Consider the following 14,394-nt stretch of genomic DNA (forward strand, 5'->3'; position numbering starts at 1 on the left):
TGTCATTAATAGCTTTCCAGAGTTCACGCCTGGATTCCATGTAGTGACTGGTATCTCTGGACCTAAAAGCCACAGCTCTAGCCTTCAAAAGGGACTGGACCTCATAATTCATCCAAGGTTTCTGGTTAGGGAATACCCGGATCGTCTTTCCAGACACACTGTCTTCTGTGCATTTCCAGATAAAGTCCGTGACAGCTGAGGTATACTCATTGAGGTTAGCTGCTGAGTCCTTGAATATTAACCAGTCCACCGATTCAAAGCAGTCACGGAGGAGCTCATCCGTTTCCTCTGTCCAACGTGACACCATTTTTGATACTGTGACCTCAGCCAAGGTACTTAATGAATTCCACTGGTAACACAAATATGGTATAAAATAATAGAAAAAAAACATAAAATACAGCAAGATCTCTACAGTTGGCTGCATAGCATATTTATAATAATCGATTAAAGTCAATCACTTCAAGTTATAACCAACCATGAACTAATGTTTGACTTTTCCTTAACTTTTGAACCATCATCAGTCAGAGCTCAGTGTGGACTTCATCAAAGTTCCGTATGATCGCATTGTTCTGCTTCTGTAGTTCATTTTGTTGTTGTTTCATTTTAAAGATTGGAAACCAGAAGAAAATCTGTAGGGATTACAAAATAGAAGAAATGAAGCTTAGAACTTTTGTGTTTACTCAAATATTTATTCAAAAAGACTAATAATTTCAGAAATCTTGCTGTTCAGATATTGTCACATTATAACTTTGTAGGTGAATGATGGGAGAGAATGAAGAAAATACAGACAAAAACAGAATTCTGAAGTTTTTTTTGTATTCTCAGTTTTCTTTTGATCTGGTGTTTCAACATCTGCATTCCTTTGTTCTAATTAAAATCAGAGAGGCCAGGGGTGGGAGATTCTGTGCCCTACACTGATGGTCTGAGGGAAGAAAAAGATGTGAGAAGAAACAATGAGCTAAAATGGAGGAAAGCAGACGTTAGATACAGCACCAAGTCATGTCATCTGCAGAACTTCTCTGAATACTCCGCAATAGTTGGGTGTATAAAGGGAGGACGGGAGGATGAATATGGGGCCCTGGTGGGGGACTTTGTCAAATGGTGCAAACTGAATCATCTGCAGCTCAACTTCAGTAAGACAAAGGAGATGGTGATGGTCTCTAGGAATTCTAAGCCTGCATTGCTGCCTGTTGCTATTGATGGTGAGGATGTGGTTGAAGTGATGACTGCCCCCTGTTAGACTGTTTGTGGTAACTTATTTTTTATTCTTTCTACTTTTCTTCTAATATCTACTGTATCTCTGTGCACTTGTAATGCTACTGTGACACTGTAATTACCTTTGGGATCAATAAAATATCTACCTATCCATCATGAATCATGGCTTTGACACAACAGGTACAAGATGTTGTTGTGTAGGACTGCACATGGGTAATGAAGTTGACTGCTAGGTTAACTATCAGGCTAAGATTGTGAATGCTCTATTTCAACCTGAGACAATAGCTACGGAGAGTGCTGAACTCTCCACTACAGCCTGCATTGAGCGCATTTTTGTTTTCTATTTGTAATGTTAGGCTGGCCAATTTCCCATCTGTGTTCATCAAAAAACCCTGCCAGTTCTGTTTTTTGTCATAAAGGGGAAATATGAGATAGATCTGGCAAACAAATTATGGAAAATCTAAGAGGTTCTAAATCTGTATTAAGAGTAAAAGAGTGGCTAGTGAGAGAATAGGTCCTCTTAGAGAACACCATGGTTGCCTATGTCTTGAACTGCAGGAAATGGACGGGATTTTTAATGAATATATCCCCTCATTGTTTACTGAGGAGGAAATTGTAGTTGCTCAAAAGTAAAGGGAAACAAGTGGAGATGTTTTGGAGGATATTCATACTATCAGGAAAGAGATATTTGTAGCCTTACAGTACATTAAGATGGATAAATCCCTGGGACTTGATTGAGTGCATCCTGAGACTTTGTGGAGGCTAGAGAGGAAATTCCAGAGGCCCTAATGGAAATAGTTGCTTCATCATTAGATATTGGTGAAGTTCCTGAAGACTGAAAGGTGACTACTGTTGTCCTGTTGTCTAATGGAATGGTATTTGGATGGACAGAGTCTGATTAGGAGGAGAGGAAATCAAAAAGGTATTGAGTGTAAGGCAGAGGATGTTTGGATTTCAGCAAGGCCTTCAACAGGTACCCACATGGTAGGGTGGCCTGGAAGGTTGGCTTCCATGGATTCCAGGGAGAGCTTGTTAGGTGGATTCAAAATTGGCTTGAAAGTAGGAAGCTGAGGTGGTGGTTCAAGGTTGTTTCTTGGAATGGAAGTAAAGGTGTGCTGCAAGGATTGATGTTGAGACCCTTCTCATTCATTATTTATATAAATGATTTGGATGCAAATGCACAAGGCTTGGTCAGCATATTTGTGGATAACACAATACTAGATGTTGTTGATAATAGAAACATAGAAAACCTACAGCACAATGCAGGTCCTTTGTTGTTGTAGATTACAGGGGAATCGTGATCATTTAGGGAAGTGGGTTGAAGAGTGGAAAATGGATTTCAGTATAGATAACTGAGACATGATGCATATTGGAAAGTCAAACCAGCATACAATTTTCGCTATGAACGGTAATTCAGTGAGCAGTCAGTGGTAGGAAGGATGAGTAGTTTTAAGTTTCAGGGTGTTAACATCTCAGAGGATCTACCTTGAGCCCAATGCATTGATGGCACACCAATGGCTATACTTCATTAAGAGTTTGAGATGATTTGATATGTCACCAAAGACTCTAGCAAATTTCTAGAAATGTACAGTGGAAACCTTATGACTGGTTGCATCAAAGTCTGGTATTCAGGCTCCAATGCACAGGATCACAAAAGACTGCAGAGAGTTGTAAACTCTGCTAACTCCATCATGGGCACAATCCTCTGCACCTCTAGGACATCTTCAAGAGGACATTATCATTAAAACCCCTCACCATACAGGACATACCATATCATGTGGCTACCATTAGGGAAGAAGTACAGGAGCCTGAAGACCCACACACAAAGTTTTAAGAACAACTTCTTTCATCCACCATGAGATTTCTAAATGCGTGTATGAGCCCACAAGCACTACCTTGTTATCCATCCTTTGCCCTATTTCTATACTTTGCATGCATATATTTTTGTAACCTCTAATAGTTGTATTATCATGACTGTTTTGCTGCCATGATACAAAATTCATGAGATACTGTATGTATGTAATAATAAATTATTACTAATAATATATGTAATAGTAATAATAACCCCGATTTTCTGATTCATAGGATAGCAATGGAACAGAGGAACCTAGGAGTACAAGTGCATAGTTCATTGAAAGTTTGCGTCACAGGTGAAAAAGGCATTTAGCTTACTGGCTTTCATCAGTTATGGTACTGAGTATAGGAGTTAGGACATTTTGTTGCAGTTCTGTAAGTCGATGGTGAGGCCACATTCGGAGAACTGTGCACAGTTTTGGATGCCCTTTTATGTGTAAATAAATTGGAAAGAGTGCAGAAAAGATTTATGAGGCTGTGGCCAGGACTGTAGGTCCTGAGTTATATCTTGGCCTTAAACCATGCCCCCTTGTTCAATAATTCTCCATTCAGGGGAAGCTATCTCTTACCATCTACTCTCCTTCAGAATGATTCATGTTTCACTTTGATCACTGCTCATTCTTCTGAAATTGAGAAAATATGGTCTTATCTACTCAACATTTCCCCATAGGACTATCTCTCCTTCCCAGGAAGCAATCTAGAGAACCTTCTTAGCACTGCTTTTGAGAATAATTCATTTCCTTAGTGACACCAAACCAATATGCAGTACTCAGCCTGTCCTACCTCTTGAGTCCTATACAGTTGTAGCAAAACTTCACTACAGTCCTGCAGTATTCCCCTTACACCAAAGGCTGACACTACATTTACCTTCTTAATTACACAGTGTATCAGTATCCTAACTTCCCACATTTGTTTTACAAGTACACACGGGTCCCTCTGTGCACTGGCAAGATCATCTCACAATATTAAGGTAGTATTCAGTTTTGCTATTCTTCCAGCTAAAGTGGATAATCTCATATTTTTACAAAATATACTCTATTTTCCCACTCAGCTGACCTGTCTATTATTCTCCTGTGGAATATTTTTCATCCTTCTTAAAATTACTTTATCTGCTATATATGCATCATTAGTAAATATGGATGCTACATACTTGGCCATCTCAGTAAGACCTTAAGATGTAGGTGCAGGTTTAGGCCATTTGGTCCACAAAGTCTGCTCTGCCATTCAATCATGGCTGATGTTTCTTTCTTCTGCCTTCTCCCTGTAACCTTTAACCCTTTAACAATCAAGAACTTATAAGATTCTACCTTAAATACTCCTAATAACCCTAAGGACAGATGGCACTTGGTCCAGCAGAAGATAAGGAAGAAAGAGGAGGAGGCTAGATTTTGCAAGCAGTGGTGATGGGGAGTCAAGGGACCTGGACAAAGTGGGAAACAGAACAGAGAATGTTGACATAGGATGATATATGGAAATATACATAGACCCATAGAACATTACAGCAGAAACAGGTCTTTTGGCCCTTTTTGGCTGTGCCGAACCATTTTTCTAACTAATCCCACTGACGTGCACCCGGTCCATATCCCTCCATACACCACTCATCCATGTACCTGTCCAAGTTTTTCTGAAATGTTAAAAGTGAGCCTGCATTTACCACTTCATCTGGCAGCTCATTCCACACTCCCACCACTCTCTGTGTGAAGAAGCCCCCCCAATGTTCCCTTTAAACTTTTCCCCCTTCACCCTTAACCCATGTCTTCTGGTTTTTTTCTCCCCTCGCCTCAGTGGAAAAAGCCTGCTTGCACTCACTCTATCTATACCCATCATCATTTTATACACCTCTATCAAATTTCCCCTCATTCTTCTACACTCCAGGGAATAAAGTCCTAACCTATTCAACCTTTCTCTGTAACTCAGTTTCTCAAGTCTGGGCAACATCCTTTTAAACCTTCTCTGCACTCTTTCAACCTTTAATATCCTTCTTGTAATTTGGTGACTGAAACTGCACACAATACTCCAAATTCGGCCTCACCAATGTCTTATACAACCTCACCATAACATTCCAACTCTTATACTCAATTCTTTGATTTATAAAGCCCTATGTACCAGAAGCTCTCTTTACTACCCTATCTACCTGTGACGCCACTTTTAGGGAATTTTGTATCTGTATTCCCAGATCCCTCTGTTCTACTGCACTCCTCAGAGCCCTACCATTTACCTTGTATGTTCTACCTTGGTTTGTCCTTCTAAAGTGCAAAACCTCACACTTGCCTGTATTAAACTCCATCTGCCATTTTTCAATCCATTTTTCCAGCTGGTCCAATCCCTCTGCAAGTTTTGAAAATGTTCCTCACTGTCCACTACACCTCCAATCTTTGTATCATCAGCAAATTTGCTGATCCAATGTACCACCTTATCATCTAGATCAATGATATAGAAGACAAATAACAATGGACCCAGCACTGATCCCTGTGGCACACCACTAGTCACAGCCCTCCATTCAGAGAAGCAATCTCTGGCTTCTCTCATTGAGCTAATGTCTAATCCAATTTATTACCTCACCATGTATACCTAGCGACTGAATCTTCCTAACTAACCTCCCATGCAGGACCTTGTCAAAGGCCTTACTGAAGTCCATGTAGACAACATCCACTGCTTTCCCTTCATCCACTTTCCTTGTATCTTTCTCGAAAAGTCTAATAGATTTGTTAACATGACCTACTGTGCACAAAGCCATGTTGACTCTCCCTAATAAGTCCTTGTCTATTCAAACACTTGTAGACCCTATCTCTTAGTACTCCTTCCAGTAATTTACTTTTAGAGCCTTTTTTAAACAACGGATCAATATGAGCTATCCTGCAATCCTCTAGTACGTTGCCCGTAGAACTGACATTTAAAGTATACCTGCCAGGGCCCCTGCATTTTCAACACTAGTCTCCTTCAAGATCCGAGGGAATATCCTGTCAGGTCCTGGGTATTTATCTACACTGATTTGCCTCAAGATAGCAAGCACCTCCGGTTCTTCAATCTGTATAGGTTTCATGACCTCACTACTTGTTTGCCTTATTTCCATTGACTCCATGCCAGTTTCCTTAGTCAATGTACAAACGTTTGTAGATGCAAAAAACCCATTTAAGATCTCCACCATTTCTTTTGGTTCCATACATAGCCGATCACTCTGATCTTCAAGAGGATCAATTATATCCCTCACTATCCTTTTGCTCTTAATATACCTGTAGAAACTCTTTGGATTATCCTTTACCTTGACTGCCAAAACAATCTCATGTCTTCTTTTAACCTGCCAGATTTCTTTCTTAAGTATTATTTTGCACTTTTTATACTCCTCAAGCACCTTATTTGCTCCCTGTTTCCTATACATGTCATACATCTCTCTCTTCTTTATCAGAGTTCCAATATCCCTAGAGAATCAAGGTTCCTTATTCTTATACACTTTGCCTTTAATCCTGACAGGAACATACAAACTCTGCACTCTCAAAATTTCTCCTTTGAAGGCCTCCCACTTACCATTCACATCCTTGCCAGAGAACAACCTGACCCAATTAATGCTTTTTAGATCCTTTCTCATTTCTTCAAATTTGACCTTTTTCCAGTTTAGAACCTCAACCTGAGGACCAGATCTATATTTATCCATGATCAAGTTGAAACTAATGGTGTTATGATCACTGGAACCAAAGTGTTTCCCTACAAACACTTCCGTCACCTGTCCTAACTCATTTCGTAATAGGAGATATAATATTGCATCCTCTCTAGTTGGTACCTCTTTATATTGATTTAGAAAACTTTCCTGAACACATTTCACAGACTCTAACCCGTTTTGACCTTTAACAGTATGGGAGTCCCAATCAATATATGGAAAATTAAAATCCCCTTGTGGTGAACTACATATACCTGTCTGGACATGCCCCCTGCTGACTGCTCCTGTGGCTCCTCCCACAGACCCCGGTATAAAGGCAATTGAGGCCTGAGCCCGGCCTCTCAGTCTCCAGGATGTAGTATGGTGGTCAACCACTGCTTGTTTCTTCTTCCAGTCAATAAAAGCCGATATCTCGCCTTCACGTCTCAGAGAAAGTTATTGATGGTGCATCAATTTTATTGACTGGAAGTTTTAAAACATGGAAAGCGTTTTACGTCCGGAAAGATTGGATTTGGACCCCCAAGACCCTGAAGCAGCTCTTGCCTTTGAACTCTGGCTTGCATGCTTCCAATCATACTTGGAGGAGGTTAGTGCAACTGAACCCGCTGTTATGCACCGGATTCTCCTCTTGAGGGTCACCCTGAAAGTTTACTCACTTATCAGGGGCCTGTCGACCTACGAAGGGACACTGGATGCCCTCAAAAGACAGTACCTGCGGCCAGTGAACACCGTCTATGCAAGACATCGCTTAGCTATGCGACGACAGCGGCCTGGAGAATCGAGCACCCAGTTTCTCCGAGCCCTACAGACACTCATCCGAACTTGTGACTGCAAAACTCTCATGGTGGAACAGCATGCGGAACTCTTGGAACGAGACGCATTTGTTACAGCGGCTGCTGGAAAATGCCGATCTTACCTTACGCTCAGCGATCAAGATGGCAGACACGCTGGAGGCTGCTCTGCACAACGCTGATGCTGTCCAGCCGCGCAATCCCCTGCCGGTTCCGTGGATGCCTCAGACCCCACCGCCGCCGGTTCCCGCGAGTGAATTCGCCAACGCCACTGCCAGTTGCGATTCCATGAACTCCCCAAACCCGACCACAGCTGCGGCCAGTCAAAAGCCCGCGCAGTGTTACTTCTGCGGACTCAAAAAGCACCCCCGAAAACGCTGCCCGGCCTGAGAAGCGACCTGCTCTAGCTGCGGGAAAGGGCCATTTCGCCAAGGTCTGTAAGTCTAAACCACGAGTGGGGTCGGGCAGCGCTGCATGTGAGGCATGGGGGCTGCCATCTTGCCTGCCTGCCTCGCGCGAGGCATGGGGGCCGCCATCTTGCATGCCCGGATGTGGGTGGCCATCTTTGTCGGCGTCAACATGCCCTGCCCACCGGTGCTTACCGGGCACCAAGATGGCGGTTCAACTCAGGCCACCGTAACCCTCGACCAAAGTGCCCCACACCAGCTTGCAAGGTCAATGATGGACATCCTGGTGGAGGGGCACAGGACTAGCTGCCTGTTTGACACGGGCAGTACTGAGAGTTTTATTGACCCGGACACGGTGCAACGCTGTGGACTCGTGACATGGCCGGTAAGCCAGAGGGTCACCTTGGCTTCTGGGTCGCATTCCACAGACATCCGGGTGGGTTCTGTAGCGACATTGGTGGTGCAGGGCACAGAATATCGGGACTTTGAGCTGCTGGTCATGCCTCAACTGTGCGCGCCTGTGCTATTGGGGCTGGACTTCCAGAGCCACCTCGAAAGTGTGACTATGGCATATGATGGGCCCCTCCCACCACTCACTGTCAGGAATCCTCAGTTTTGTGGGACCTCGCCATATACCCCACTACAGACCACACACACACACACCCACCCGTACATCCCACCAAGCACCATGCCGACAGCTGCGCTACTGACACCACTTGCAGCCTCTCCACCCTCAAGATCCCTCCCCCACCGCTGTTCGCCAACCTGACCCCCAACTGTAAACCTGTGGCAACTAAAAGCAGGAGGTACAGCGCGGGGGACAGGGCCTTCATTCAGTCAGAGATGCAGCGGCTGCTCGGGGAGGGGATCATTGAGCCAAGCACAAGCCCTTGGAGGGCCCAGGTGGTTGTTGTTCGGACCGGGAAGAAAAATAGAATGGTCGTCAAACCATCAATAGGTTCACGCAGCTTGACGCGTACCCCTACCCCGCATCGTGGATATGGTCAACCAGATAGCTCAGTACAAGGTGTACTCGACAATAGATCTGAAATCTGCTTATCACCAGCTCCCCATCTTCCCAGAGGACCACCCCTACACCTCCTTCAAGGCGGGCGGCAGGCTCTATCACTTCCTGCGCGTCCCCTTTGATGTCACGATTGGTGTCTCAGTCTTCCAGAGGGAAATGGACCGGATGGTGGACCAGTGCCAACTGAAGGCCACATTTCCCTATCTGGATAACATCACCATCTGTGGTCACAACTGGCCGGATCACAACACCAACCTCTAACGATTTTTCCAAGTGGCCAAAGCTCTGAACCTTACTTATAACAGGGACAAGTGAGTGTTCAGAACCACCCGACTCGCTATCCTTGGGTATGTCGTGGAAAACAGGGTCATTGGCCCTGATCCTGACCGTATGTGCTCCCTGTTAGAACTCCCTCTTCCCACCACTCTCAAAGCCCTCAGACGGTGCCTGGGTTTTTTTTCCTATTACGCCCAATGGGTCCCCCATTACGCAGACAAGGCCCGCCCCCTAGTCAAGTCTACCACTTTTCCCCTCTCTGCCGAGGCCTGCGCGGCCTTCAGCTGCATTAAAGAGGACATTGCCAAAGCAACGATGCATGCGGTGGACGAGACCATTCCCTTCCAAGTAGAGAGTGACACCTCCGATTTCGGGCTTGCTGCTACCCTCAATCAGGCAGGCAGGCCAGTAGCATTCTTTTCTCGTACCCTTCAAGGCCCTGAAATTCGGCACTTCGCGGTGGAGAAAGAAGCCCAGGCCATAGTGGAAGCTATTAGGCACTGGAGGCACTATCTCGCCGGCAAAAGGTTCACCTTGCTGACCAACCAGCGCTCTGTTGCGTTCATGTTCAGCAACCAACAGCGGGGCAAAATCAAAAATGATAAGATTTTGCGGTGGAGAATAGAACTCTCCACCTACAACTATGATATCCTGTACCGGCCTGGAAGGCTCAATGAGCCCCCTGATGCCCTATCCCGGGGAATGTGTGCCAGCGCACAGCTCGACCAGCTATACGCCCTCCATGCACATCTTTGCCATCCAGGGGTCACCCGATTTTACCATTTCGTGAAAGCCTGGAACCTGCCGTACTCCCTGGAGGACATCAGGACGATGACCAGGGACTGCCAAATCTGCGCTGAGTGCAAACTGCGCTTCTACCGTCCTGAAACGGCGCAACTTATCAAGGCCACCTGCCCCTTTGAGCGACTGAGTGTTGACTTTAAGGGCCCCCTTCCCTCCATCGACCGCAATGTCTACTTCCTCAACATTATCGACAAGTACTCGCGGTTCCCCTTTGCCATCCCCTGCCCTGACACCACTACCACATCCATCATAAAAGCCCTGCGCCAGCTCTTCACTCTGTTCGGATATTCCTGCTATATCCACAGTGATAGAGGGTCCTCCTTTACGAGTGACGAGCTGTGCCGGTACCTGCTAACTAGGGGCATTGCTACTAGTCGGACCACGAGTTATAATCCCCGGGAAAATGGACAGGTGGAGAGGGAGAATGCCACAGTGTGGAAGGCCACACTTTTAGCCCTTAAGTCAAAAGGGTTGCCAGTCTCTCGATGGCAGGAGGTCCTCCCTGAGGCACTCCACTCTATCCGCTCCCTGTTATGTACATCCACCAATGCCACCCCTCATGAGCGCCTGTTCTCTTTTTCCAGGAAGTCTGCCACTGGGACCACCCTACCAGCTTGGCTGACGTCCCCAGGGCCAGTGCTGCTCCGGAAACATGTGAGGAGTAATAAATACTCCCCGCTGGTTGAGAGGGTTCACCTTCTACATGCGAACCCCCAGTATGCCTACATGGTCTTACCTGATGGGCGGGAGGACACAGTCTCCATCCGCGACCTGGCGCCCTCAGGAGCAGCAGACCACTACCCCGAACACTCCACAGTAACTATGAACCCTGTACCCGAGGCGACACCGCGCACACCGAGCCTTACACAGACTCTTCATGACACTCCTATACCGGGCATCTCATACGCGTATATACCAGGCGCCTCGCACACGCGTGAGGGATCACTGATACCTAGTGGGCTGACACCTCCAGTCAGGCTGGAACCAGCACAACCACCGACTCCGATGCAATCACCACCGGCACCTGTGCAATCACTACCGGTGCTACATAGATCGCAGCAACAGATTTGACCACCTGATAGACTTAACCTGTAAATATACTTGTCAGAAACTTCGCCCCGTGGGGACTCTCTTTTAAAACAAAGAGGGGGGTGAATGTGGTGAACTACATACACCTGTTTGGACAGGCCCCCCCCCCCCCCCCCCCCGCTGACTGCTCCTGTGGCTCCTCCCACAGATCCCTGTATAAAGGCAATCAAGGCCTGAGCCCGGCCTCTCAGTCTCCAGGATGTAGTATGGTGGTCAACCACTGCTTGTTCCTTCTTCCAGTCAATAAAAGCCGATATCTCACCTTTACATCTCAGAGATTGATGGTGCATCACCCCCTCCTATCACAACTTTATGTTTCCTGCAGTTGGCTGTTATCTCTCTGCAGATTTGCTCCTCCAATTCTCGCTGACTGTTGGGTGCTCTATAATACACCATTAATGTGGTCATACCTTTCCTGTTTCTCAGCTCCACCCATATGGCCTCGGTAGACAAACCCTCTAATCTGTCCTGCCTGAGCACTGCTGTAACATTTTCCCTGACTAGCAAAGCCACCCCCCCCAGCCTTCATCCCTCTGCCTCTATCACGTCTGAAACTTCGGAACCCTGGCAATAAGCTGCCAGTCCTGCCCCTCCTGTAACCAAGTTTCACTAATGGCTGCGATGTCATCATTCCACTTGTCAATCCACGGCCACAGCTCATCAGCCTTCCCCACAATACTCCCTGCATTGAAATAGACACACCTCAGAAGATTATTACCACCACACACAACCCTTCTATTTGTGAATTTGCATGAACTGAACTTGTAACATCATTTATTTTTACCCCTGCTGCACTATCTGCTCTGGCACTCTGGTTCCCATCCCCCTGCAGATCTAGGTTAACACCCCCCCCCCCCACAATAGCACTAGCAAAACCTCCCTGTAAGGATATTGGTCCCCTTGTAGTTCAGGTGTAACCCGTCTCTCTTGTACAGGTCCCACCTGCCCCAGCAGAGGTCCCAATGATCCTGAAATCTGAAACCCTGCCCCCTACACCAGTTCCTCACCAGTTCCTCTGTTCATCTTCCAGAGCCTCCTACTCTTACCCTCACTGGCACGTGGCACAGGTAGCAATCCTGAGATTACCACCCTCGAGGTCCTGCTTTTTAACTTCCTACCAAGCTCCCTATACTCACTCTTCAGGACCTCCTCACTCTTTCTTCCTCCGTCATCGGTACCGATGTGTACCATGACATCTGGCTGATCACCCTCTCACTTCAGAATGCTGTGCATGTGATCAGAGACATCCCTGACCCTGGCACCCGGGAGGCAACAAACCATCCGGGAGTCTCTGTCACGACCACAGAACCTCCTGTCTGTACCTCTAACTATCGAGCCCCCTATCACTACCGCTCTCCTCTTCTTCCCCCCTCCCTTCTGCACTGCAGAACCAGACTCAGTGCCAGAGTTTCAGCTGCCGCAGCTTGTCCCAGGTAAATCATCCCCCCTCCAACAGTATCCAAATCAGTATACCTGTTGTTGAGGAGAATGGCCACAGGGGAGCCCTGCTCTGCCTGCCCTTTCCCCTTCCCTCTCCTGACGGTAACCCAATTATCTGTGCGCTGCTCCTTTGGCATAACTGCCTCTCTGTAGCTACTATCCATAAACTCCTCATTCTCCCAAATGATTTGGAGGTCATCCAGCTCATGCTCCAGTTCCCTAACACGGTTTGTTAGGAGCTGCAACTGGATGCACTTCTTGCAGGTGTCATTGTCAGGGACAACAGAGGTCTCCCTGTCTTCCCACATCCTGCAAGAGGAGCATTCCAACATCCTGCCTGGCATTCTCTCTACTCTAAACAAACAAAACAAAACTTACCGGAACCTCCCCTCGCCTCTGCCTGCTCACGTTGAAGCCTGTTGAGCCAAAGCCATCCAACTCAGCTCCCTCTCACTCCACTGCCCGCTGGATATGGTGGTCTTTTTTTAAACCTTTGATGCTCTACATCACACGCCTGTGCAGTCTAGCTTCTTTTCCCCAAATAGTAAAAAAATGGCTTCTCTCTGAGATGCCTTTACTCCTTCACTCTCAGCCTCTTGCTTCAATTTAAAAAGACCGTTGAAAAATTCCTCTTCTTTTTAAACCTTTGATGCTCTACGTCACATGCCTGCACAGTCTAGCCTCTTTTCCCTGAGCAGTAAAAAAATGACTTCTCTCCGAGATGCCTTTACTCCTTCACTCTCAGCCTCTTGCTTCGGTTCTTTCCAACTCCAGTTCTTGCTGAGGGCTGTGTACGATGTAGTACCAACTCCAACAAACCTGCGGAACTGCCAATAAAAGAAGACCTGACATGAAATATGTGTCAGAAACCAGCCAACCTGGAGCATATTCTTTCTTCATGCCAGTTTGCCCTTTCACAGCGATGGTACAGAGGGAGACATGACCAGGTTTTGAGAGCACTTGCCCACACTTTGGAGACAGAGAGGAAGAAGGACCTCTAAAAGGACAGCCAACCAAATTGCTTCATCAGCTTCTTCAGGACCGGGGAACATGCTGCAGCAACAAACAAGCGTAGAGACGGTATCCTCAGCAAGGCAAAGGACTGGGAGATGAAGCTTGATCTTGAAAAGAAGCTGGTGTTTCCACGAATAGTAGAGACCACACTTCAACTATTGTCAGAGAGTGCAAAGAAGCTCATGGTGATAGAGCTAACAGTACCATGGGAGATCCGATGCTAAAAGGTTGCGAGGTATTGTGACCTCGTGGCAGACTGCAGACAGCAAGACTGGCAAACGTGGAACTTCCCTGCCGAAGTCAGGGCAAGAGGATTTCCTGCCATGTCATGCTGGAAGATGATGGCAGCTTTAGGGACACGAGGGAGAACCAGGAAGAGAGCTGTTAATACCATGGCTCAAGCAGCAGAGAGAGCATCCAGTTGGCTTTGGCTGCGAAGGGACGATAGCTGGAAGTCTGATCGTCGGGGTAGAAGATTGATCACCTTCTGCTGTCACACCATCCCGAGGATGTTCCAGGTTAGGAGATGAAACGTCTGAAGATGGATGGACCCGGCTGATGACTTGACGGTCCAGCAGCAGAAACATCACAGCTGTTTAAGGTAATGATCTTCTCAGCCTTCCATGACAATAACTTCCACAGATTCATCACCCTTTGGCTGAAGAAATTCCTCCTCATGTCCTTAATGTAAGTTTTAAACAGCGGAAGCAGAAATCACCATAGTACTTCAATATTATCTTTCTGTCAATATCACAGCTTTTGACTCGTTACATATATCTTTTGTGGCTCTTTGTCAACTGCCTTTTAGAACTCCAACTATAC

At 46.4% G+C, this 14,394-nt stretch overlaps 1 protein-coding gene across 1 annotated transcript in view; it reads right to left on the reverse strand.

Annotated features, from left to right (window-relative positions):
- Positions 1 to 521: 521 nt before the first annotated feature.
- The window catches only part of LOC132402448 (dendritic cell-specific transmembrane protein), a 59,265-nt gene continuing 45,392 nt past the window's right edge, over positions 522 to 14,394 (reverse strand). The window contains exon 4 of the mRNA XM_059985329.1: positions 522 to 629. Within this exon, the coding sequence (XP_059841312.1) occupies positions 522 to 629 (108 nt within the window). The remainder of the gene's footprint in view (positions 630 to 14,394) is intronic.

The sequence above is a fragment of the Hypanus sabinus genome, chromosome 1 (genome assembly GCF_030144855.1).
Source record: "Hypanus sabinus isolate sHypSab1 chromosome 1, sHypSab1.hap1, whole genome shotgun sequence".
Taxonomy (NCBI): domain Eukaryota; kingdom Metazoa; phylum Chordata; class Chondrichthyes; order Myliobatiformes; family Dasyatidae; genus Hypanus; species Hypanus sabinus.